This window comes from Procambarus clarkii, chromosome 46 (genome assembly GCF_040958095.1).
Source record: "Procambarus clarkii isolate CNS0578487 chromosome 46, FALCON_Pclarkii_2.0, whole genome shotgun sequence".
Lineage (NCBI taxonomy): Eukaryota > Metazoa > Arthropoda > Malacostraca > Decapoda > Cambaridae > Procambarus > Procambarus clarkii.
In genome coordinates this window covers 19,968,903-19,994,210 of record NC_091195.1, presented here as the reverse complement: position 1 = coordinate 19,994,210, position 25,308 = coordinate 19,968,903, and the positions used below count along the sequence as shown (strand labels likewise).

General features: G+C 40.2%; 2 protein-coding genes across 9 annotated transcripts in view; both read left to right on the top strand.

The window, feature by feature from the left end:
* The window catches only part of LOC138350661 (uncharacterized), a 34,762-nt gene extending 27,756 nt beyond the window's left edge, over positions 1–7,006 (top strand). For all 4 annotated transcript variants that reach the window (XM_069301786.1, XM_069301787.1, XM_069301785.1 and 1 more), the window contains 2 exons: positions 4–210; positions 1,025–7,006. In XM_069301786.1, coding sequence (XP_069157887.1) covers positions 4–210; positions 1,025–1,179 — 362 coding nt within the window. In that variant the 3' untranslated portion in view covers positions 1,180–7,006. The remainder of the gene's footprint in view (positions 1–3; positions 211–1,024) is intronic.
* An 8,366-nt stretch (positions 7,007–15,372) lies between these two features.
* The window catches only part of LOC123770470 (uncharacterized), a 32,809-nt gene continuing 22,873 nt past the window's right edge, over positions 15,373–25,308 (top strand). For 2 of the 5 annotated variants that reach the window (XM_069301779.1, XM_069301784.1), the window contains exon 1: positions 15,373–15,474. The gene's annotated coding sequence lies outside the window, so the exon portion shown is untranslated. The remainder of the gene's footprint in view (positions 15,475–25,308) is intronic. The other 3 variants (XM_069301780.1, XM_069301783.1, XM_069301782.1) reach the window with 3 other exon arrangements.

The window sequence follows — 25,308 nt, the reverse complement described above, 5'->3', positions numbered from 1 at the left end:
CAGAGATTACCGTAGACGCCAGGGAGGACACGGAGCTGACTAACATGCCCAGTCAGTTATACAAGGGAAGGAAGCTCAAGGTGACGATCAGCCCGGCCCTAACCGCTGACAACCCTCTCATAGACTGGTGCTGCCAGCTGACGGCTCAACTGTGTCCTAGCACTTTCGGAGGCTATGATGTCCTGAACTTAACACTCAAAGATCTCACTAGTACGTATTGACTACATTTTAACACGCGAATGTATTTGACTTTGTTGTTTAGTTACAGTCTTTCTAGATTAACCGTTTAATTTTACATATTATTCAAATTCAAATGTTTATTCAGGTAAAGTACATACATACAAGGTGTGATACAAACATTGAAAAACAAGCTACATTGTTTATGGAATAAGCTACAGCCCCAATACTTCAAAATGATCCCGGCCATTGTTTAAATTCAAATTCAAAAATTCAAATGTTTATTCAGGTAAAGTATATACATACAAGGTGTGATACAAATATTGATGAATTTATAGAACTAGTACATACAATGTTTTAGACAAACATTGTCTTAATTAAGTAAAGGTGATGTTTTCTCACAGACATAATAACATAGGATAAAAACCTACACTTAGGTAATTTCTGATAGTTATGTAAAGATTTACACCAAGTCTTTTGCACTCTCCTGAGTGTTTTGTTAAGGTCTGAGTGTGTGGTTAGAATGAGACTTACATCTCAACGATTGGCATTAGTTGTTAAGATGCAAGTCTCGTCCTAATTACACACTCAGACCTTGACACAAGCACTCAAGAGAGTGCGAAAGACTTGGTGTAAATCTTTACATACATATCACAAATTAGATAAGTGTGGATTTTTATCCTATTGTCTTGAGTAATACAAGCTAGATTTACTTATTGTAAGTTTTCTTTGGCATAAGTGTGTGGAGTAGCCAGGTGTGGGCTTCGGTGCTCCCTTTCATCTGAAGGTGTGGGGGACATGGGGAGAACAGCCAGGTGTGGGCTTCAGTGTTCTCTCTCATCTACAGGTGAAAAAGGGAAGAGACTTCTGCGAGAACTTCACCGGAGGGGCGTCAAAGGCAACTGCCTCTGTCTTACCATCAAGGACAATAAGAGGAAAAAGAAGGAACTCAAAAATGTTGGTGTGTTGCTTAAAAATTTTAAGCATCTTCATGTAGTGTAGGCTGTTGAGGTCCAGCATGATGACGACCAATACTGTACAAGGATATATCTAAGAGGTTAATTTTATATCACCAGCAGCGACACCCCTCCTCCCGATAAAATAAAAAAAATTTGAGATATATACAAGAGTTGTTACATTCTTGTACAGCCACTAGTACGCGTAGCGTTTCGGGCAGGTCCTTAATCCTATGGTCCCTGGAATACGATCCCCTGCCGCGAAGAATCTTTTTTTCATCCAAGTACACATTTTACTGTTGCGTTAAACAGAGGCTACAGTTAAGGAATTGCGCCCAGTAAATCCTCCCCGGCCAGGATACGAACCCATGACATAGCGCTCGCGGAACGCCAGGCTAGTGTCTTACCACTACACCACGGAGACTGTTATATTAATAATAAAATAAATATTTAATATAATAATAATTAAAAATAAAATAATTATTATAATAAAATAATTATAAATATTATAATTATAAATATTATAATTATAATAATAAAAATAATTATAATATAATATAATATAATTATAATAATAATTATAAATAATACTAATATAATAATAAAATAATTATAAAATAAAATAATAAAATAATTATTATAATAAAATATAATAATAAAATAAAATAATTAAAAATAAAATATTAATAATATTAACACTTAACTTATTGCTTGCTGCTGTTGTCAATCAACAATGGAGAATCTCCCTGTAAGCAAGCGTCTTATGTATGGAGAAGGGGTTCAACGTCACCTTATTTGGGGAATCTGCTCATATCTTGCCTATATATGTCATGAGTACACAACCCGCTGAGCCACCGTGACTTATCCTCACTCATCTTGCTTTGGGATAACCTCCTTCCAGTTCCCCCTTTATAATATTATATCTGCTCTCGATCAATCTGCAACTGTTTTTCTATCTCTCTTTCTAGAAATTTCTCACCAGGACAAGTGCAAAGGCAAGTTGTCTACAAACATTTATTAACAAAAATACAAAGAATCAAGAAATAATAGCCTACTATCATCAGGTCCCACAAACTAACATCACGCTTATATAATACTACTGCTCCAACGAGTATACTACACAAAGGTGCTGCTTTAATCCTCGCCAGCACCCCCCCCCCCCCCCCCCTCTCTCACAGTCTGGGCCAAGCAACTCGCATATAAATTAATTCAGACGAGAAAATACTAAATGCTCTCACCTTGCACTGCATCATTCACAACATGAATTCATGCATTCCCTCAAACAACAATGATGTCCATATAATTCTCTGTATAATGTCCTGAGGCCCACCACTAAAACCATCCATCAATGGCTCCTCAAACTAGGTAAGTACTCCTGCAATCTCTGCAATGTTGCTGCTTCAACTTGCAACTCAAGTTGCTTCAATGTTGGCTTTTGCAGGCGATGAGTCACAATAACGTGGCTGAAGTATGTTGACCAGACCACACACTAGAAGTTGAAGGGACGACGACGTTTCGGTCCGGCCTGGACCATTCTCAAGTCGATTGTGATGAGGACAGGTAGGGACAGGCAATAAATAGGCAAGAGAGAGCTGAGGAGGAAAGTAAGGTGTAGGGAATAGTAGTAATAATGAGAACTGCAGAAAGCCTATTGGCCCATACGAGGCAGCTCCTATTATAACCTATTGGCTGTTGACCCTTAGCATTTATAAAGTCACACCTTTCAAGTTTTAATTGTCACATGTTGCAGAGGTCAGGTCGCACCATGTGACCTCGCTCTCTGCTAAGCTGATAATTGCAGACGGGTTGTTGTGTGCTTTCCATTAAACAAGCCACTGTCTAGGTGTGGTAGGTCTGGTAGGCAAAGATTAGCTCCCGGTCCCCCCTTAAATACCCGTGGAATTGAACACACAGATGCTGCAACCCATCCTCCGAATTGACAGTACGGTTTAATACTAAGTGTAATAAATACATTTCTTGACTGTCATCCATAGTACATAATTGCACTTATGGGGCTGTTACATTTACCTCCCTATTTATTCTCCTCGTTTTCTGTTAAGACACTCAGAATTTTAGGATGAAGTTTTGAAGTTCAATTAGTTACACACAAATTTTTAAATATCAGGAATTTCTTTTTCAGTTTTATTAAACAATAGAGATTTTATACAAAATTTGAAAATATCCCGAGTTACTTTACAATTTACTGAAATATTTTAGTTTCGTTTTATTTATTTTATAAAACTGTAATATCAATATAGCTATAGATTAAGTACTAATTGTAATTAAGAAGCAATAAAATGATTATCTTCAAAAACTAAGACGGTTAGGTCATGGTTTTCTATTCAGCTTTTCAAGTAATCTCAAATATTCACAATATATTTGACAGTACGGTTTAATACTAAGTGAAAATAAGTGCAATTCCTGACTGCCATACATAGTACATAATTGCACTTATGGGGCTGTTACATTTACCTCCACATTTTTGGAGGACGAGCTGGATATACAGAGAGAGAGAAACACAGAGAGAGAGAGAGAGAGAGAGAGAGAAACAGAGAGAGAAACAGAGAGAGAAACAGAGAGAGAGAGAGAAACAGAGAGAGAGAGAGAAACAGAGAGAGAGAGAGAGAGAAACAGAGAGAGAGAGAGAGAAACAGAGAGAGAGAGAGACAGAGAGAGAGAGAGAGAGAAACAGAGAGAGAGAGAGAGAGGTAGGTTCCAGCAGCCAGACCAGTCCTGTTCCAGGCCAGTTGGGGACTCTGTCAGCCATACCACCCCCTCCACTTAACCATCTTATTCTCAGAGACTATGGAGAGTAAAATTGTAAGGCTGACATATATTGTTTTCAAATTTAAGTTGTGTGTGATTTTCAGGGGCAGTCAGCCATAGTTGCTCTCAAATTCTTGTGTGATGACTCAAAGTCTGAATTAATGTTGATATTTGAACATACAAATGAATATAATAGTAAATATATAATGGATTAACGTACTTTTTAATTGTTTTTAATTCTGATCCCTAGATCTTGGATTCCTTTTTATGATATAGGGAAAGCTAGAGTGGAGAGCACTCTGAAGTGTACTTACTAAAGATACAAATACAAATACAAATATTTATTCAGGTAAAGTACATACATACAAGGTAAGGTACAAAAGTTGATAGATTTATAGATAGTGCTAGTACATACAATGCCTAAAGCCACTATTACGCAAAGCGTTTCGGGCAGGAAAAACTTAAATGACTAAAGCTTAATACTAATTGAGCATAAAGAGTAAAATGAAAACAAGAAATGAAAACATAGCTGAAAAAGCAGCACAAATACAATTCTGTCGACAAACAGCGCTCTTTAAAAAAACAGACATTGGTTGACAATAGAGGGGTAAGGTAGGTTACAGGGAATTTATTAGGTATAGCTTCGTTTTTATCTTAAACAGGTTGAGAGAGGTACAGTCTTTAACATGGTTGGGAAGGTCATTCCACATTCTGGGCCCCTTGATTTGTAGAACATTTCTAGTTTGATTAAGTCGTACTCTAGGAATATCAAAACTGTATTTATTTCTGGTGTGGTGCTCATGGGTTCTGTTACAACCTTCTATGAAGCTTTTGAGGTCAGGATTGGCATTACAGTTTAGCGTTTTATATATGTATAATACACATGAGAGAATGTGCAGTGACTTAATGTCTAACATATTCAGAGATTTGAGTAGGGGTACCGAGTGATGTCTGGGGCCAGAGTTGGATATTGTCCTAATAGCAGCTTTGTGTTGAGTAATTAGAGGACGTAAATGATTTTGGGTAGTAGAGCCCCAAGCACAAATACCATAGTTGAGATATGGATAGATAAGGGAGTAATAGAGAGTCACCAGGGCAGGGCGGGGTACATAATACCTGATCTTAGAAAGAATGCCCACAGTTTTTGAAACTTTTTTTGATATATTTAGAATGTGTCCCTGGAAATTCAGCTTGTGGTCAATGAGAATGCCAAGGAATTTGCCATCTAATTTGTTACAAATTTGGGTATTGTTTATTTTGAGATTTATTTGATTAGAGGATTTATTGCCAAACAGAATATAGAAAGTTTTGTCAATGTTAAGGGTGAGTTTGTTGGCAGTTAGCCAAAGATGGACTTTATTTAGCTCAGTATTTACTGTGGCATTTAGAGCAAGGGGGTCAGGACTGGAGTAAATGAAGATTGTGTCGTCAGCAAACAGAATTGGTTTGAGGTGTTGGGAGGCATTTGGAAGGTCATTAATGTAGATGAGAAAGAGGAGAGGGCCAAGTATGGTGCCCTGAGGAACACCAATGTTGATGGGTAGGGTGGGAGAAATTGTATTATTCACAGAAACATACTGGAGCCTGTCAGTAAGGTAGGATTTGAGGTATTGCAGGGAGTGACCTCTGACTCCATAATGATGTAATTTAAGAAGAAGGTTTTGGTGGTTGACAGTGTCAAAAGCTTTACGCAGGTCCACAAATAACCCAACAGGGAACTCATTTTTATCAAGAGCTGTATGAATCGAGTTAAGCATACTAATAAGTGCATCGTTAGTGCTTTTTTGGGTCTGAAGCCATATTGGCAAGGGCTAAGTATATTGTGTTTGGCTAGATACGAGTAAAGCTGCTTATAGATTAGTTTTTCAAAAATTTGACAAGTTTGGCAGGATTGATATAGGTAACTGTATTACCTATACATGTACATGCTTACAGTTGTTATGTGATAACATCAGATAATATTGTGGTACAGACAAGTTCTTGTCATATAAATAACTTGAATGGATGGTGGCAGCACTTTCTTCCTCTTTCCTTCTTTTCCTTCTCCTTAGCCCTTCCTTCTACCCTCCCTCTACCTCCCTCATTCTATGAGTTTTCATCTTTTCTTTCTCAAAATTTTACTGACACGATTTGGTATACTGGGGGTATGGATGCACTTTGGGAACCTGGTGGTATGAAAAGTTTTGGTATGTTGGTGTGAATAGATTTGGAAATTTATATACTAGCATTTTTTACACTTCAACAAAAAAGTCAAAATTTTTAATATTGTTTATTGTATCACTGTTGTATTAGTTTAGGCAACTGTATTAGTTTAGACTGTTGTATTAGTTAAGGGATCTTACAGTAACTATTGTAGTTGTAATCTTAGTAGCATTTTATATATTGAGAATTTCTCTGACTTAGTCCGAGTGAACCCAATTATCATGATGATCAAATCCATGATGATTATCATGATGATACAGTCTCCGTGGTGTAGTGGTAAGACACTCGCCTGGCGTTCCGCGAGCGCTATGTCATGGGTTCGTATCCTGGCCGGGGAGGATTTACTGGGCGCCAATCCTTAACTGTAGCCTCTGTTTAACGCAACAGTAAAATGTGTACTTGGTTGTAACAAGGATTCTTCGCGGCGGGGATCGTATTCCAGGGACCTGCCCGAAACGCTACGCGTACTAGTGGCTCTACAACAATGTAACAACTCTTCTATATATCTCAAAAAAAAAAAAAAAAAATCAAATCCATGATGAGTATCATGATGATCAAACAGGATCCTAGACAGACCTTTATTGCTATAAGATGCTTAATGTATAATTAAATACAATAAGTAGTCTACTGTAACTTACCATAATACAGTAAGCAGCATGCTGTATATATATTTTAATACTGTATCATATGTACACTTGCTGGAATACAGTACCTCGCCTTAAGTATACTTATTTTTATAATAATAAGTAATACAAATAATTGAATATTTTTTAAATTACAATAATTTATTACAGTAAAACAGTTTACTGTACAAGTATTTTAATGCAAAAACTAGCCTTCTGCACCTATGTAAATTTAGAAGTGTCACCTGTACGATTTCTTTAATAAAGAAGGTAGCCTATGTACATCTATTTTAATTCAGTAAATAGCCTATCAATGTTTACTTTAATACAGTAAGCATCCTATTGAACACTTATTTTAAAACTGTAAGTTGCTTACTGTATATTTATAGTACTTACATGTATTTATTTTATACTTTATTGTCTAAAATAGAACATCATAAGAGTAAACAATTTAAGCCTCCTAATTTCAACGATTCTCTGAACCCTATTGTTTTGGGCCTATTGTTACCTTGTTAGTGGGATATGTTAAGGTATCCCACTAACAAGATAAAAATGATGTGTTTAAAACATGAAGCTTAAAAGGAGACAAATAAGAGTGGTAAACGCTGCATATGCTCGACAGGACCTGCCCGGTGGCTTTACAAGAAGGTACAAACATCAATACTATGTACTCTCATAAACCCAATGAACCTTCTTGTATATATATAAATAAATAAAAAATGGAGTGCCTAAGGACACTGGCCTGGGACCTGTGTTGTTTATCATATATATCAACGCTTTAGGTACAGGCTTAAAGTACATTAAAATATTTGCCCGTGATACAAAAATTGAACATGAAATATATTAAGGAAAACTCCAAATCGTTACAAGAAAACTTCAGCTTTTAAAATAAATAAGAGATTAGCATATGTAGTTTAGTACTATCTATGGTAAGTTTAATATTACTTTGGCATTCTGTCATCTACTTGAAGAGAAGGTGTCATATTGGTAAATTTCTCACAATACACAATTATTTCTAAAAAGTCATTTAAACGGGGAGAAAAAACTTAATCACTGTTGCTGGTTATAAGTGTTTGCTTAACAAAGAACTTGATCATATTCATATATCAACTAATGCAACTATATATATATATATATATATATATATATATATATATATATATATATATATATATATATATATATATATATATATATATATATATTGGTGTATACTGGCAGCAGGTTTTCTTTCAAACATGTTTCATTGAATATGACCGCATATTCTGTATTTATTATTTTCTGGTTTAGGGCTTCTATCCCTCTAACTATTTTCTTAGCATCAGGGCTTAATTGAAATAGGAGTTCTCCAAAACTCATTTTCGTACTTTTAAGGTGAAGAAAAGAAGTGATTTACTAGAGTGTATTACACTTATTTATATAATTTGCACAACGTTTCGAACCTCCATGGTTCATTCTCAAGTGAAGAGATCTTACAATACTAGTTTATTTTATACCCGCACTGGGTCAGGTGATAATACAATAAAGGTGAAAACACGGGGGGATACATAAGGGATAAATGTGAGGTGAAACATAGAGGCTGCAGAAGGCTTATTGGCCCATACGAGGCAGCTCCTATCTAAACACAAAGATTAATCCAGTGTAATTGGCCTGTTATGTTGGACATTGTCTTCTGTGTTGGCATCGATATGTTCTTGTCTTGTCCTTACTCTCATGGTGGGTAGAGTAAATAGTTCCGTGATTTGGGTGTTCATGGTAGGTCGCTCTATTCTTATGTGAATTGCCTCAAGAATTTGTAATCTTCTTGCATCTTGGGGTTTGTCTATTATGCAAGTATTCTTGTTCAACATTTCTCTTGTTAGAGTGATGTCATGGGCTTGTCTCATGCGATTCCTAGGGGCACCGGATTGAAGATGGCATGTCAAACGCCTCGTCAGCTTGGTCGACGTCATACCTATGTACTTACATTGAAGGTTACATCCTTCGTGGGGGCAAGTGTACATGTATACAACGCTTGACTGCTGTAGAGGGTTCTCCGTCGGCTTCGGGCTGTTTTTGATAAGGAGTTCGGAAGTCTTCTTGGTTTTGTAGAATATTATCAGGTTTATGTTTTGGTTAGGAGTAGTGCTTTTTACTCCTTTACGGATTATTTCTTTCATTATTCTTTCCTCTTTTATATGTTCACTGAGCATGGTTGATTTGTAATATAATTTTATTGGGGGTGTTGTGGTTTCTGTTCTAGGGTCTGGATTATACCAACGGTCCAAGTGTCTTCTTATAGCAGCGTTTATTTCCGCGTTGCTATATCCGTTGTTCACCAATACCTGAGTTACTCTTTCAAACTCTCTACTCACGTTGCTCCATTCAGAGCAGTGGGTAAGCGCTCGACGAATATAAGCATTGAGAACACTGGCTTTGTATCTTTGGGGGCACTCACTTCTACCGTTTAGGCATAATCCTATGTTGGTGGGCTTGGTATATACGTTGGTGCTTAAAGAGGTTCCTGTTTTTGTTATTAGTACATCTAGGAATGGCAGACTGTTATTTTCACTATTTTCATGTGTAAATCGGAGTACTGACTCTCTCTCTAGAAGGCTTTTTAGGTCAATTAGTTCATCTGAGTCTTTTACTATTACGAATATGTCATCTACATAACGGCAGTATACAGTTGGTTTTTGTCTGCTACTGACGACCCTGTCTTCGATGGTTCCCATATAAAAATTAGCATATATATATATATATATATATATATATATATATATATATATATATATATATATATATATATATATATATATATATATATATATATATATATATATATATATATATAATTAGTATATTTTGGTAGCAGTCTTTCTTGTAAACATATATTATTAAATATGACCGAAAAAGTAAGATTAATAATTCTAACACGAATTTTCTCAATATTTCTTATGTTTCTTTTCACTGTCGATGGTAATTGAAAAATCAATTCTCCAAAATTCATTTTTATTTCTAGTCTGACGCGACACTTGAATGCGTTTCGTAATAACTTATTACATTTTCAAAGACTTTAGTTTACACACACACAACTATAACCTGCAAACACTAAACAGAATCTTACTATGCTATAATTTAAATGGTTCTCATTTTATATACCTGCATTTGGGTAAGGTGATATGTTACAACAGTTTTGGATGAGGTGAAAACACAAGACAGAACACGAAACAATGGGTATAATATTGAGTAAGTTTTAAGGGAAGAATGGAAGTAACTGCAGAGGGCCTATTGGCCCATATTTCTTGATGCTTCTATATTATTGCGGAGTCTTGAAGTGGGTAGAATATAGTTGAGCATTAATTGGCTGTTGATTGCTGGTGTTGACTTCTTGATGTGTAGTGCCTCGCAGATATCAAGCTGCCTGCTCCCGCTGTATCTATCGATGATTTCTGTGTTTTTTGTTAAGACTTCTCTGGTGATGGTCTGGTTGTGGGAAGAGATTATATGTTCATTAATGGAGCCCTGTTGCTTATGCATCGTTAATCGCCTGGAAAGAGATGTTGTCTTGTCTATATATTGAGTTCTTTGAGGCTTACAGTCCCCAAGTGGGCATTTGAAGGCATAGACGACATTGGTTTCTTTTAAAGCGTTCTGCTTTGTGTCTGGAGAGTTTCTCATGAGTAGGTTGGCCGTGTTTTTGGTTTTATAGTAAATCGTCAATTGTATCTTCTGATTTTTGTCTGTAGGGATGTAACACTGTAAAAGTGTTTGGTTTAGTTTATTTAAAATACATAAAGATACATGAGTCAGAGACAAGAATTTGAGAAGGCGCCAGTTTGTCCACCAGAAAGTCACACCTCTTAAGAGTTAATGACCCCAAGTGACCTGAGGTCAGATCATGCGAATTTCACCTTACTTCTACTAATCTTATAATTGGAGCCTGGTAGCCTTCAAACATGCCGACGTTTAAGGAGTAGCTTGGTAGAGAGTCGGAGGCTATCTACTTGTGGGCGGAGTTAGCTACTAGGATCCCCAATATATACTCGGAGAACTATCGATTCGAGAGCATTAGCATTAAGAGAAGAACAGCAGACGAGCCAGCAGAGCAGAGCAGGCGGTCCTAGCAGGGAGGCTGTCGGCCGGCAGGGCGAGACAGTCTGTCAAGCTACAGACCCCCCCCCTCTATCCAGCTATAGGCAGAGGCACTTGGTGAGTTGAACAGTAAGGTGACTTGGTCGTGTTTTACAAGTGTGGTGTGATGATCAGGGGCAGTCAGTTGTAGTGTTCTCAGATTCTTGGAGGATGACTCACTTTACATATATAGATCTTGAACATTGCTTAAATTATGATACTTAGTATGTGAAATATAATTGAATTTATTATTTAAATGGCCTTTAACTGTGTTCCCTATGTTTGGAGTTGATACATGGTAATAACATCTTTTGTGAATTTTGATACAGACAAGTTCCATTCCTTGTCTTGTATGTAATGGTCTAGAATGGATGGTGGCAGCATTTCGTCTTCTACTATCTACTCTTCTACTTCTACTACCTACTCTTCTACTTCTACCTATCTACACCTCTCCCTCCACCCCTCTCTAAACTCTCACTTTCAACTAATGACCCTCCTCGCTCCTCCGACCTCTCTGCCTCTCACCCCAAACCCTCACTAATTACTTCACTATTCATTTCTTTCCTTTCGTTTTCTCTTATACGTTTGTGGCAGTGAAATGTATTCTAGAGTTCTCTCTAGAGTTTCGGGTAGCTGATCCAGTTACGACGCCTTGTAGTCTTAGCACCTAGGTAGTCAAATACCTAGGTTACAAGGTGTTGAACGAGAGAGGTTGCCTTAGGAACTCTGGAAGTGCTCTAGAATAGTTAGCTAACTGGGGACGGGATAACGGACTAGAGAGAGCTGTTTCCCCCGGCCTCGTTAGTTAACTGGGGGGTGGAATAATGGACAAGATAGAGCAATTTCCCCCACCCCCCGTTACAGGGATAACGTTCCTATTAACAGTATCTTTCAGGACCCTTTCCTCCGTTTTATGAGCTGTGGAAAAGAAGTTCCTGTAAAATAGTCTAATAGGGGGTACAGGTGTTGTGTTAGTTATCTCTTCAGAGGTTGCATGGCGTTTCACCTTCCTTCTTATGATGTCTTCAACGAAACCATTGGAGAAGCCGTTGTTGACTAAGACCTGCCTTACCCTACAGAGTTCTTCATCGACTTGCTTCCATCCTGAGCTGTGGCTGAGAGCACGGTCGACATAAGCGTTAATAACACTCCTCTTGTACCTGTCTGAGCAGTCACTGTTGGCTTTGAGGCACATTCCTATGTTTGTTTCCTTAGTGTAGACTGCAGTGTGGAAACCTCCGCTCCTTTCCATGACTGTTACATCTAGAAAGGGCAGCTTCCCATCCTTCTCCATCTCGTAAGTGAAACGCAACACAGAATTCCGCTCAAATGCCTCCTTCAGCTCCTGCAGATGTCTAACATCAGGCACCTGTGTAAAAATGTCGTCAACATAGCTGCAGTATATGGCTGGTTTCAAGTTCATGTCGACTAAGACCTTTTGTTCGATGGTACCCATGTAAAAGTTCGCAAACAGGACACCTAGGGGAGAACCCATGGCGACCCCATCTACTTGCTTATACATGTGCCCATCCGGGTTCAAGAAGGGTGCCTCTTTAGTACAAGCTTGGAGTAGTTTCTTTAGAATGTTTTCTGGTATGTCAAGAGGAGTACAGGCCGGATCACGATAAACTCTGTCCGCTATCATCCCGATTGTTTCATCCACAGGTACGTTGGTAAACAGTGATTCTACGTCCAACGAGGCTCTTATCCCTGTGGCCCGTGTTCCCCACAGCAAGTCAACAAATTCCTTTGGGGACTTCAGGCTGAAGGCGCAAGGGACATAAGGAGTTAGCAAGCCGTTGAGTCGCTTCACCAGTCTGTACGTGGGTGTGGGTATCTGGCTGATGATTAGCCGAAGTGGGTTTCCAGGTTGTGTGTCTTGACATTTCCATACGTGTATCCAGGTTTGTATTCCCCAATGATCTTTGGCAGGTGGAGTCCGGATTTCTTGGCGTTCACAGTTTCGATCAATTTGTTGACCTTTGCTTTCAATTCGGCTGTAGTGTTCTTCGTTACCCTTTGGAATTTAGTTTGGTCAGAGAGTATGAGGTTCATATATATATATATATATATATATATATATATATATATATATATATATATATATATATATATATATATATATATATATATATATATATAGACTCTGTTGCTTACGATATATGGTCCAAGGCTGGGGTCAAGTGGTGGGGTCCAGTGTGTGGGGTCCAGTGTGTGGGGTCCAGTGGTGGGGTGAGGGGAGGGCGGACAGGTCATGCCCCAGCCAAGTTATTAAGAGTCGTGTAGCTGTGATTATCTCACAGAATCAACTTTGCAACAGTTAAAACTGAGTGTGTATGTGTGTGTGTTCTTGCTAAGAGCGTGTGTGGGGTAGAAAGAATTAGCTCTTGGGCCCCGCCTCTTCCCCCTCTACCTTTATTTAGTGTACTACAAGGCATAATTTCCTTGTACTCTGTCGTATCTACCCTTAAATGTTTCCAGTTAGCAACTGTGTCTTCTAATTCCACTTCTCCTGTGTCCTCCCTATAGCTACATCTCTCAGTATCGTGTATGTCGTGACAATGTCTCCTCTGGAGCCTCTTCCCTCCAATGGTTACAGGCTGGTGTCAATGACCTTGTCGTCGTGGTTCAGGTCTGCCATTTCTCGCGTCATTCTTGTATCTGGACCTTCTCAAAAATATTTTTGTTGCATACGCTGCTGATGTTAGTTTATGTGCGCTTCTAAAATGATACTTAAGAGTTGTGTTTCTTACCGAAGCCTCTAGTGACATGAAACGAAACCGCTCTATCAAAAAGGCGATTTGTGTAAATTACGAACAAAGTCGCTAGACTTCCTGAAAGGACAGTTCCTATAAGAACTATCTTATCGTAACTATCAGTTAACTGCTGCACCGTAAATGTTCACATCTTGCACTACTGAACTAGCCAAACTGCCTTACTAGCTAATTAGGAGTAACCAAACAACATACATCATGTTGTATACCAACATACATACCTGTCCGAGGCTTCATACATGCTAACCTAGACAAAAACATAGCACATATATGTGCTATACCCACACATATATGTGCTATATCCACACTTATATATGCTATACCCCACACACATATATGTGCTATACCCACACATATATGTGCTATACTCACACATATGTGCTATACCCCACACATATATGTGCTATACCCACACTTATATATGCTATACCCCACACATATATGTGCTATACCCACACATGTATGTGCTATACCCACACATGTATGTGCTATACCCACACATGTATGTGCTATACCCACACATGTATGTGCTATACCCACACATGTATGTGCTATACCCACACATGTATGTGCTATACCCACACATATATGTGCTATAACCCACACATATATGTGCTATACCCCACACATATATGTGCTACACCCACACATATATGTGCTATACCCCTCACATATATGTGCTATTCCCACACACATATATGTGCTATACCCACACATATATGTGCTATACCCCACACATATATGTGCTATACCCACACATATATGTGCTATACCCACACATATATGTGCTATACCCACACATATATGTGCTATACCCACTTATATATGCTATACCCCACACATATATGTGCTATACCCACATATATATGTACTATACCCACACATATATGTGCTATACCCCACACATATATGTGCTATACCCCACACATATATGTGCTATACCCACACATATATGTGCTATACCCCACACATATATGTGCTATACCCACACTTATATACGCTATACCCCACACATATATGTGCTATACCCACACATATATGTGCTATACCCCACACATATATGTGCTATACCCACACTTATATATGGTATACCCCACACATATATGTGCTATACCCACACATATATGTGCTATACCCACACATATATGTGCTATACCCACACTTATATATGCTATACCCCACACATATATGTGTTATACCCACACATATATGTGCTATAATAAGCCTAGGAATGTGGGTGGTAGTTGAAGAACCCCACAATTCATTTAGCTAAGCAAGTTACAATCTTGATGAGCTAGTTACAAAGTTCAGTGCACATCGTCACAACTTAATGAAACAGATTTTATGCTGATTTAGTTAAAGGCACACAGTGTGACGTCACTATGACGTCATAATTTTATCCCGGCTCAGGATTTATATTCAGGGTCTCCCAGCTGTAGTACCGTCGGGTTCATTGTCGACTCACAATCACGAATCCCGGGTTCGAATCCTGTGTGAGACAGAAATACTTTGTCACGTTTCCTGTCACCTAATGCCACTTTTCACCTAGCAGTAAATAGGTACCCTGAAGTTAAGCAACTGTTGTGGGGGTTGCATCCTGGGACCAATAGAATTAGTAGATGGACCTTAATTGTGGGTAGACCTCGATATAAGCCTAACGTACACAGGCTCCCTGTCCCCGACAAAATGAATTATTAATAATTGAACGTATGTAAACAATGTGACGAGAGTTGGCGCACGCGCACTGCCACTCTGCCGGCCGGCTTCCGCAAGGCTCTTGGGGTGTACGTGCGCCATTCTCCTCTTCATCCGGGCAAGATAAGGGTCCTCGGCACCTCCTACAGCCAGCTAGTAAGTATACTGGTACGCTAATATATTCTGGCCTTGGGTGTATACTTTGTATTGTTCATTATATTACGCGTAGTGCTAATAAGTTGTAAATAATCAGTGTGGAAATATTGCTAACTTTATGATAGTACCAGAGCGCATGGTTGATGGTGGTGCAATACCGCTAAGTCAGTCATAGCCTCACCCTTGTCAGCTCTTGGTTAGGGTTCCCTAGTGTGTTGAGGGCCTGAAGCTTCCACACCTCCCAGGACTTGTTTAAGGTTCCCTAGTGTGTTGAGGCCCTGAAGCTTCCACACCTCCCAGGACTTGTTTAGGGTTCCCTAGTGTGTTGAGGCCCTGAAGCTTCCACACCTCCCAGGACTTGTTTAAGGTTCCCTAGTGTGTTGAGGCCCTGAAGCTTCCACACCTCCCAGGACTTGTTTAGGGTTCCCTAGTGTGTTGAGGCTCTGAAGCTTCCATACCTCCCAGGACTTGGTTAGGGTTCCCTAGTGTGTTGAGGCCCTGAAGCTTCCATACCTCCCAGGACTTGGTTAGGGTTCCCTAGTGTGTTGAGGCCCTGAAGCTTCCACACCTCCCAGGACTTGTTTAGGGTTCCCTAGTGTGTTGAGGCCCTGAAGCTTCCACACCTCCCAGGACTTGGTTAGGGTTCCCTAGTGTGTTGAGGCTCTGAAGCTTCCACACCTCCCAGGACTTGTTTAGGGTTCCCTAGTGTGTTGAGGCCCTGAAGCTTCCACACCTCCCAGGACTTGTTTAGGGTTCCCCAGTGTGTTGAGGCCCTGAAGCTTCCACATAATGATAATAATAATTAAGGTAATGAACATTTTAATAAAGTTACTTTTTACATACATACATATATATATATATATATATGCAATTGACGATCACAAAACACTGATCATTTTATGCGGAAAATCCACAGAGAAATATGAAATGAGGTGAACGTTTCGGCTTTGTTAAAGCCTTTGTCAACACCAGACTGACTCAATCAGTCTGGTGTTGACAAAGGCTTTAACAAAGCCGAAACGTTCACCTCATTTCATATTTCTCTGTGGATTTTCCGCATATATATATATATATATATATATATATATATATATATATATATATATATATATATATATATATATATATATATATATATTGTTGATTGCTGGTGTCGACTTCTTAATGTGTAGTGCCTCGCAGATATCTAGCCGCCTGCTATCGCTATATCTATCGATGATTTCCGTGTTTTTTGTTAAGACTTCTCTGGTGATGGTCTGGTTGTGGGAAGAGATTATATGTTCCTTAATGGAGCCCTGTTGCTTATGCATCGTTAATCGCCTGGAAAGAGATGTTGTTGTCTTGCCTATATACTGAATTCTTTGAGGCTTACAGTCCCCAAGTGGGCATTTGAAGGCATAGACCACATTGGTCTCTTTTAAAGCGTTCTGCTTTGTGTCTGGAGAGTTTCTCATGAGTAGGTTGGCCGTTTTCTTGGTTTTATAGTAGATCGTCAATTGTATCTTCTGATTTTTGTCTGTAGGGATAACGTTTCTACTGACAATATCTTTCAGGACCCTTTCCTCCGTTTTATGGGCTGTGGAAAAGAAGTTCCTGTAAAATAGTCTAATAGGGGGTACAGGTGTTGTGTTAGTTGTCTCTTCAGAGGTTGCATGGCGTTTCACTTCATGATGTCTTCAACGAAACTATCGGAGAAGCCGTTGTTGACTAGGACCTGCCTTACCCTACAGAGTTCTTCATCGACTTGCTTCCATCCTGAGCTGTGGCTGAGAGCACGGTCGACATAAGCGTTAACGACACTCCTCTTGTACCTGTCCGGGCAGTCACTGTTGGCATTCAGGCACATTCCTATGTTTGTTTCCTTAGTGTAGACTGCAGTGTGGAAAACTCCGCTCCTTTCCATGACTGTTACATCTAGAAAGGGCAGCTTCCCATCCTTCTCCATCTCGTAAGTGAAACGCAACACAGAATTCTGCTCAAATGCCTCCTTCAGCTCCTGCAGATGTCTGACATCAGGTACCTGTGTAAAAATGTCGTCAACATAGCTGCAGTATATGGCCGGTTTCAAGTTCATGTCGACTAAGACCTTTTGTTCGATGGTACCCATGTAGAAGTTCGCAAACAGGACACCTAGGGGAGAACCCATGGTGACCCCATCTACTTGCTTATACATGTGCCCATCTGGGCTCAAGAAGGGTGCCTCTTTAGTACAAGCTTGGAGTAGTTTCCTTAGAATGTTTTCTGGTATGTCAAGAGAAGTACAGGCCGGATCACGGTACACTCTGTCGGCTATCATCCCGATTGTTTCATCCACAGGTACGTTGGTGAACAGAGATTCTACGTCCAACGAGGCTCTTATCCCTGTGGCCCGTGTTCCCCGCAGCAAGTCAACAAATTCCTTTGGAGACTTCAGGCTGAAGGCGCAAGGGACATAAGGAGTCAGCAAGCCGTTGAGTCGTTTAGCCAGTCTGTACGTGGGTGTGGGTATCTGGCTGATGATTGGCCGAAGTGGGTTTCCAGCCTTGTGTGTCTTGACATTTCCATACGCATATCCAGGTTTATATTCCCCAATAATCTTTGGCAGGTGGAGTCCAGATTTCTTGGCGCTCACAGTTTCAATCAATTTGTTGACCTTCGCTTTCAGTTCGGCTGTAGTGTCCTTCGTTACCCTTTGGAATTTAGTTTGGTCAGAGAGTATGAGGTTCATTTTCGCCAGATATTCGTCTTTTTTAAGAATGACGTATATTGGCGACTTGTCGCCTCTCCTGACAACTATCTCCTTGTTCTCACGAAGGCTCTTAGCTGCCACTTTGAGCTCGGGGGACAGTATGGTGCTTCTGTAGTTGCCTCGATTCTTTCCTCCTTCCGCAATCAGTTCTGCTTGTAAGGTATCTTTGGTGGTGACCTTCTTTTGTGCTTCGAGGTCGAACATGTCGTCCAACAGAATCTCCAGCTCCACTTTCCGGGCCATCTCACTCGGTCTGGATATAACGTGACAGTTTATACCCAGATTTAGGAGAGAGACTTGGTCCTCAGTGAGGTTGATTCCTGCAAGGTTCAGGAAGCCATCTCTTGGTCGTGGAATTGCCATAGGTCCTCCATATAACGTTGTTAGTTTCTTGATTATCCTTGTTTCAGTGCTGAGGTGATGTCGGTCTGTGAGGATGTCGAGGTGTTGTTCAATGCGAGTACGAGAGACTTTCGTCGATGTTGCTGTTTCTCCATTCGTTTGTAGCATGAAGTAGTTGCGCTTTGTTGTCTTTGATTTCATTTTCTGCCTTGTATATCTGATCACGAATCAGATCTTGGCGATATTTTATCGTGAAGGCTTGATTCCTTGCTGCTGGGTCGTGCGTTTTATATATATATATATATATATATATATATATATATATATATATATATATATATATATATATATATATATATATATATATATATATATATATATATATATATATATTACATAAAGCTTTTGTATATTTTTAACTTTAAATATTTACACGCAGATGTTAAATAATGATGATTTTATCAATTCGCTACATGTGATGTGCAACTTCTGGGGGATATGTAGCCAGTATCAGCAGCCATGATTCCTATCACTGTTATCAGTCTCTTGTGGGTCTTATCTTCATATCTGCGTGTGGGGTGACCTTCCACACTTCCCAGTTGTTATATATGGCTACACCGTGGCTGTAACCATATATAACTGGTTCTGGATCTTACTGGTTCTGTCATTAAGTGCAACTTAAGTTGAAAATGAAGACTTGCTAGTTCAGAGGGAAGACTGTTGCTAGTTCAGAAGACTGTTGCTAGTTCAGAAGGAAGACTGTTGCTAGTTCATAAGACTGTTGCTAGTTCAGAAGACTGGTGCTAGTTCAGAGGGAAGACTGTTGCTAGTTCAGAAGGAAAACTGTTGCTAGTTCAGAACTGTTGCTAGTTCAGAAGGAAGACTGTTGCTAGTTCAGAAGGAAGACTGTTGCTAGTTCAGAAGACTGTTGCTAGTTCAGAAGGAAGACTGTTGCTAGTTCAGAAGGAAGACTGTTGCTAGTTCAGAAGACTGTTGCTAGTTCAGAGGGAAGACTGTTGCTAGTTCAGAAGGAAGACTGTTGCTAGTTCAGAAGACTGTTGCTAGTTCAGAAGGAAGACTGTTGCTAGTTCAGAAGACTGTTGCTAGTTCAGAAGGAAGACTGTTGCTAGTTCAGAGGACTGTTGCTAGTTCAGAAGGAAGACTGTTGCTAGTTCAGAAGGAAGACTGTTGCTAGTTCAGAAGGAAGACTGTTGCTAGTTCAGAGGGAAGACTGTTGCTAGTTCAGAAGGAAGACTGTTGCTAGTTCAGAAGGAAGACTGTTGCTAGTTCAGAGGGAAGACTGTTGCTAGTTCAGAGGGAAGACTGTTGCTAGTTCAGAAGGAAGACTGTTGCTAGTTCAGAGGGAAGACTGTTGCTAGTTCAGAAGGAAGACTGTTGCTAGTTCAGAAGGAAGACTGTTGCTAGTTCAGAAGGAAGACTGTTGCTAGTTCAGAAGGAAGACTGTTGCTAGTTCAGAAGGAAGACTGTTGCTAGTTCAGAAGACTGGTGCTAGTTCAGAGGGAAGACTGTTGCTAGTTCAGAAGACTGTTGCTAGTTCAGAAGAAAGACTGGTGCTAGTTCAGAAGAAAGACTGGTGCTAGTTCAGAAGACTGTTGCTAGTTCAGAAGAAAGACTGGTGCTAGTTCAGAAGACTGTTGCTAGTTCAGAAGAAAGATTGGTGCTAGTTCAGAAGACTGTTGCTAGTTCAGAAGAAAGACTGGTGCTAGTTCAGAAGAAAGACTGGTGCTAGTTCAAAAGAAAGACTGGTGCTAGTTCAGAAGACTGTTGCTAGTTCAGAAGGAAGACTGGTGCTAGTTCAGAAGACTGTTGCTAGTTCAGAAGGAAGACTGGTGCTAGTTCAGAAGACTGTTGCTAGTTCAGAAGAAAGACTGGTGCTAGTTCAGAAGACTGTTGCTAGTTCAGAAGACTGTTGCTAGTTCAGAAGAAAGACTGGTGCTAGTTCAGAAGAAAGACTGTTGCTAGTTCAGAAGACTGTTGCTAGTTCAGAAGAAAGACTGTTGCTAGTTCAGAAGGAAGACTGGTGCTAGTTCAGAAGACTATTGCTAGTTCAGAAGAAAGACTGTTGCTAGTTCAGAAGACTGTTGCTAGTTCAGAAGAAAGACTGTTGCTAGTTCAGAAGGAAGACTGGTGCTAGTTCAGAAGACTGTTGCTAGTTCAGAAGAAAGACTGTTGCTAGTTCAGAAGACTGTTGCTAGTTCAGAAGAAAGACTGTTGCTAGTTCAGAAGGAAGACTGTTGCTAGTTCAGAAGACTGCTGCTAGTTCAGAAGACTGTTACTAGTTCAGAAGGAAGACTGGTGCTAGTTCAGAAGACTGGTGCTAGTTCAGAAGACTGGTGCTAGTTCAGAAGGAAGACTGTTGCTAGTTCAGAAGACTGTTGCTAGTTCAGAAGGAAGACTGTTGCTAGTTCAGAAGACTGTTGCTAGTTCAGAAGGAAGACTGTTGCTAGTTCAGAAGGAAGACTGTTGCTAGTTCAGAAGACTGTTGCTAGTTCAGAAGGAAGACTGTTGCTAGTTCAGGAGGAAGACTGTTGCTAGTTCAGAAGAAAGACTGTTGCTAGTTCAGAAGGAAGACTGTTGCTAGTTCAGAAGGAAGACTGTTGCTAGTTCAGAAGAAAGACTGTTGCTAGTTCAGAAGGAAGACTGTTGCTAGTTCAGAAGGAAGACTGTTGCTAGTTCAGAAGGAAGACTGTTGCTAGTTCAGAAGGAAGACTGTTGCTAGTTCAGAAGACTGGTGCTAGTTCAGAGGGAAGACTGTTGCTAGTTCAGAAGACTGTTGCTAGTTCAGAAGAAAGACTGGTGCTAGTTCAGAAGAAAGACTGGTGCTAGTTCAGAAGACTGTTGCTAGTTCAGAAGAAAGACTGGTGCTAGTTCAGAAGACTGTTGCTAGTTCAGAAGAAAGACTGGTGCTAGTTCAGAAGACTGTTGCTAGTTCAGAAGAAAGACTGGTGCTAGTTCAGAAGACTGTTGCTAGTTCAGAAGAAAGACTGGTGCTAGTTCAGAAGACTGTTGCTAGTTCAGAAGGAAGACTGGTGCTAGTTCAGAAGACTGTTGCTAGTTCAGAAGGAAGACTGGTGCTAGTTCAGAAAACTGTTGCTAGTTCAGAAGAAAGACTGGTGCTAGTTCAGAAGACTGTTGCTAGTTCAGAAGACTGTTGCTAGTTCAGAAGAAAGACTGGTGCTAGTTCAGAAGAAAGACTGTTGCTAGTTCAGAAGACTGTTGCTAGTTCAGAAGAAAGACTGTTGCTAGTTCAGAAGGAAGACTGGTGCTAGTTCAGAAGACTATTGCTAGTTCAGAAGAAAGACTGTTGCTAGTTCAGAAGACTGTTGCTAGTTCAGAAGAAAGACTGTTGCTAGTTCAGAAGGAAGACTGGTGCTAGTTCAGAAGACTGTTGCTAGTTCAGAAGAAAGACTGTTGCTAGTTCAGAAGACTGTTGCTAGTTCAGAAGAAAGACTGTTGCTAGTTCAGAAGGAAGACTGTTGCTAGTTCAGAAGACTGTTGCTAGTTCAGAAGACTGTTGCTAGTTCAGAAGGAAGACTGGTGCTAGGTCAGAAGACTGGTGCTAGTTCAGAAGACTGGTGCTAGTTCAGAAGGAAGACTGTTGCTAGTTCAGAAGACTGTTGCTAGTTCAGAAGGAAGACTGTTGCTAGTTCAGAAGACTGTTGCTAGTTCAGAAGGAAGACTGTTGCTAGTTCAGAAGGAAGACTGTTGCTAGTTCAGAAGACTGTTGCTAGTTCAAAAGGAAGACTGTTGCTAGTTCAGGAGGAAGACTGTTGCTAGTTCAGAAGAAAGACTGTTGCTAGTTCAGAAGGAAGACTGTTGCTAGTTCAGAAGGAAGACTGTTGCTAGTTCAGAAGAAAGACTGTTGCTAGTTCAGAAGGAAGACTGTTGCTAGTTCAGAAGGAAGACTGTTGCTAGTTCAGAAGGAAGACTGTTGCTAGTTCAGAAGGAAGACTGTTGCTAGTTCAGAAGACTGGTGCTAGTTCAGAGGGAAGACTGTTGCTAGTTCAGAAGACTGTTGCTAGTTCAGAAGAAAGACTGGTGCTAGTTCAGAAGAAAGACTGGTGCTAGTTCAGAAGACTGTTGCTAGTTCAGAAGAAAGACTGGTGCTAGTTCAGAAGACTGTTGCTAGTTCAGAAGAAAGACTGGTGCTAGTTCAGAAGACTGTTGCTAGTTCAGAAGAAAGACTGGTGCTAGTTCAGAAGACTGTTGCTAGTTCAGAAGAAAGACTGGTGCTAGTTCAGAAGACTGTTGCTAGTTCAGAAGGAAGACTGGTGCTAGTTCAGAAGACTGTTGCTAGTTCAGAAAACTGTTGCTAGTTCAGAAGAAAGACTGGTGCTAGTTCAGAAGACTGTTGCTAGTTCAGAAGACTGTTGCTAGTTCAGAAGAAAGACTGGTGCTAGTTCAGAAGAAAGACTGTTGCTAGTTCAGAAGACTGTTGCTAGTTCAGAAGAAAGACTGTTGCTAGTTCAGAAGGAAGACTGTTGCTAGTTCAGAAGAAAGACTGTTGCTAGTTCAGAAGGAAGACTGGTGCTAGTTCAGAAGGAAGACTGGTGCTAGTTCAGAAGAAAGACTGTTGCTAGTTCAGAAGAAAGACTGTTGCTAGTTCAGAAGGAAGACTGGTGCTAGTTCAGAAGGAAGACTGGTGCTATTTCAGAAGGAAGACTGTTGCTATTTCAGAAGAAAGACTGTTGCTAGTTCAGAAGAAAGACTGTTGCTAGTTCAGAAGGAAGACTGGTGCTAGTTCAGAAGACTGTTGCTAGTTCAGAAGAAAGACTGTTGCTAGTTCAGAAGACTGTTGCTAGTTCAGAAGAAAGACTGTTGCTAGTTCAGAAGGAAGACTGTTGCTAGTTCAGAAGACTGTTGCTAGTTCAGAAGACTGTTGCTAGTTCAGAAGGAAGACTGGTGCTAGTTCAGAAGACTGGTGCTAGTTCAGAAGAAAGACTGTTGCTAGTTCAGAAGACTGGTGCTAGTTCAGAAGAAAGACTGTTGCTAGTTCAGAAGACTGTTGCTAGTTCAGAAGACTGTTGCTAGTTCAGAAGACTGTTGCTAGTTCAGAAGACTGTTGCTAGTTCAGAAGACTGTTGCTAGTTCAGAAGGAAGACTGTTGCTAGTTCAGAAGGAAGACTGTTGCTAGTTCAGAAGACTGTTGCTAGTTCAGAAGAAAGACTGTTGCTAGTTCAGAAGACTGTTGCTAGTTCAGAAGAAAGACTGTTGCTAGTTCAGAAGGAAGACTGTTGCTAGTTCAGAAGGAAGACTGTTGCTAGTTCAGAAGACTGTTGCTAGTTCAGAAGAAAGACTGTTGCTAGTTCAGAAGACTGTTGCTAGTTCAGAAGGAAGACTGTTGCTAGTTCAGAAGACTGTTGCTAGTTCAGAAGAAAGACTGTTGCTAGTTCAGAAGACTGTTGCTAGTTCAGAAGGAAGACTGTTGCTAGTTCAGAAGACTGTTGCTAGTTCAGAAGGAAGACTGTTGCTAGTTCAGAAGACTGTTGCTAGTTCAGAAGAAAGACTGTTGCTAGTTCAGAAGACTGTTGCTAGTTCAGAAGAAAGACTGTTGCTAGTTCAGAAGACTGTTGCTAGTTCAGAAGACTGTTGCTAGTTCAGAAGAAAGACTGTTGCTAGTTCAGAAGGAAGACTGTTGCTAGTTCAGAAGGAAGACTGTTGCTAGTTCAGAAGACTGTTGCTAGTTCAGAAGGAAGACTGTTGCTAGTTCAGAAGGAAGAATGTTGCTAGTTCAGAAGACTGTTGCTAGTTCAGAAGGAAGACTGTTGCTAGTTCAGAAGACTGTTGCTAGTTCAGAAGACTGTTGCTAGTTCAGAAGAAAGACTGTTGCTAGTTCAGAAGGAAGACTGTTGCTAGTTCAGAAGGAAGACTGTTGCTAGTTTAGAAGACTGTTGCTAGTTCAGAAGGAAGACTGTTGCTAGTTCAGAAGGAAGACTGGTGCTAGTTCAGAAGACTGTTGCTAGTTCAGAAGGAAGACTGTTGCTAGTTCAGAAGACTGTTGCTAGTTCAGAAGACTGTTGCTAGTTCAGAAGGAAGACTGGTGCTAGTTCAGAAGACTGTTGCTAGTTCAGAAGGAAGACTGTTGCTAGTTCAGAAGAAAGACTGTTGCTAGTTCAGAAGACTGTTGCTAGTTCAGAAGAAAGACTGTTGCTAGTTCAGAAGGAAGACTGTTGCTAGTTCAGAAGACTGTTGCTAGTTCAGAAGACTGTTGCTAGTTCAGAAGAAAGACTGTTGCTAGTTCAGAAGGAAGACTGTTGCTAGTTCAGAAGACTGTTGCTAGTTCAGAAGAAAGACTGGTGCTAGTTCAGAAGACTGTTGCTAGTTCAGAAGGAAGACTGGTGCTAGTTCAGAAGACTGTTGCTAGTTCAGAAGGAAGACTGGTGCTAGTTCAGAAGACTGTTACTAGTTCAGAAGGAAGACTGGTGCTAGTTCAGAAGAAAGACTGGTGCTAGTTCAGAAGACTGTTGCTAGTTCAGAAGGAAGACTGGTGCTAGTTCAGAAGACTGTTGCTAGTTCAGAAGGAAGACTGTTGCTAGTTCAGAAGACTGTTGCTAGTTCAGAAGACTGGTGCTAGTTCAGAAGACTGGTGCTAGTTCAGAAGAAAGACTGGTGCTAGTTCAGAAGACTGTTGCTAGTTCAGAAGGAAGACTGGTGCTAGTTCAGAAGACTGGTGCTAGTTCAGAAGACTGGTGCTAGTTCAGAAGACTGGTGCTAGTTCAGAAGAAAGACTGGTGCTAGTTCAGAAGACTGGTGCT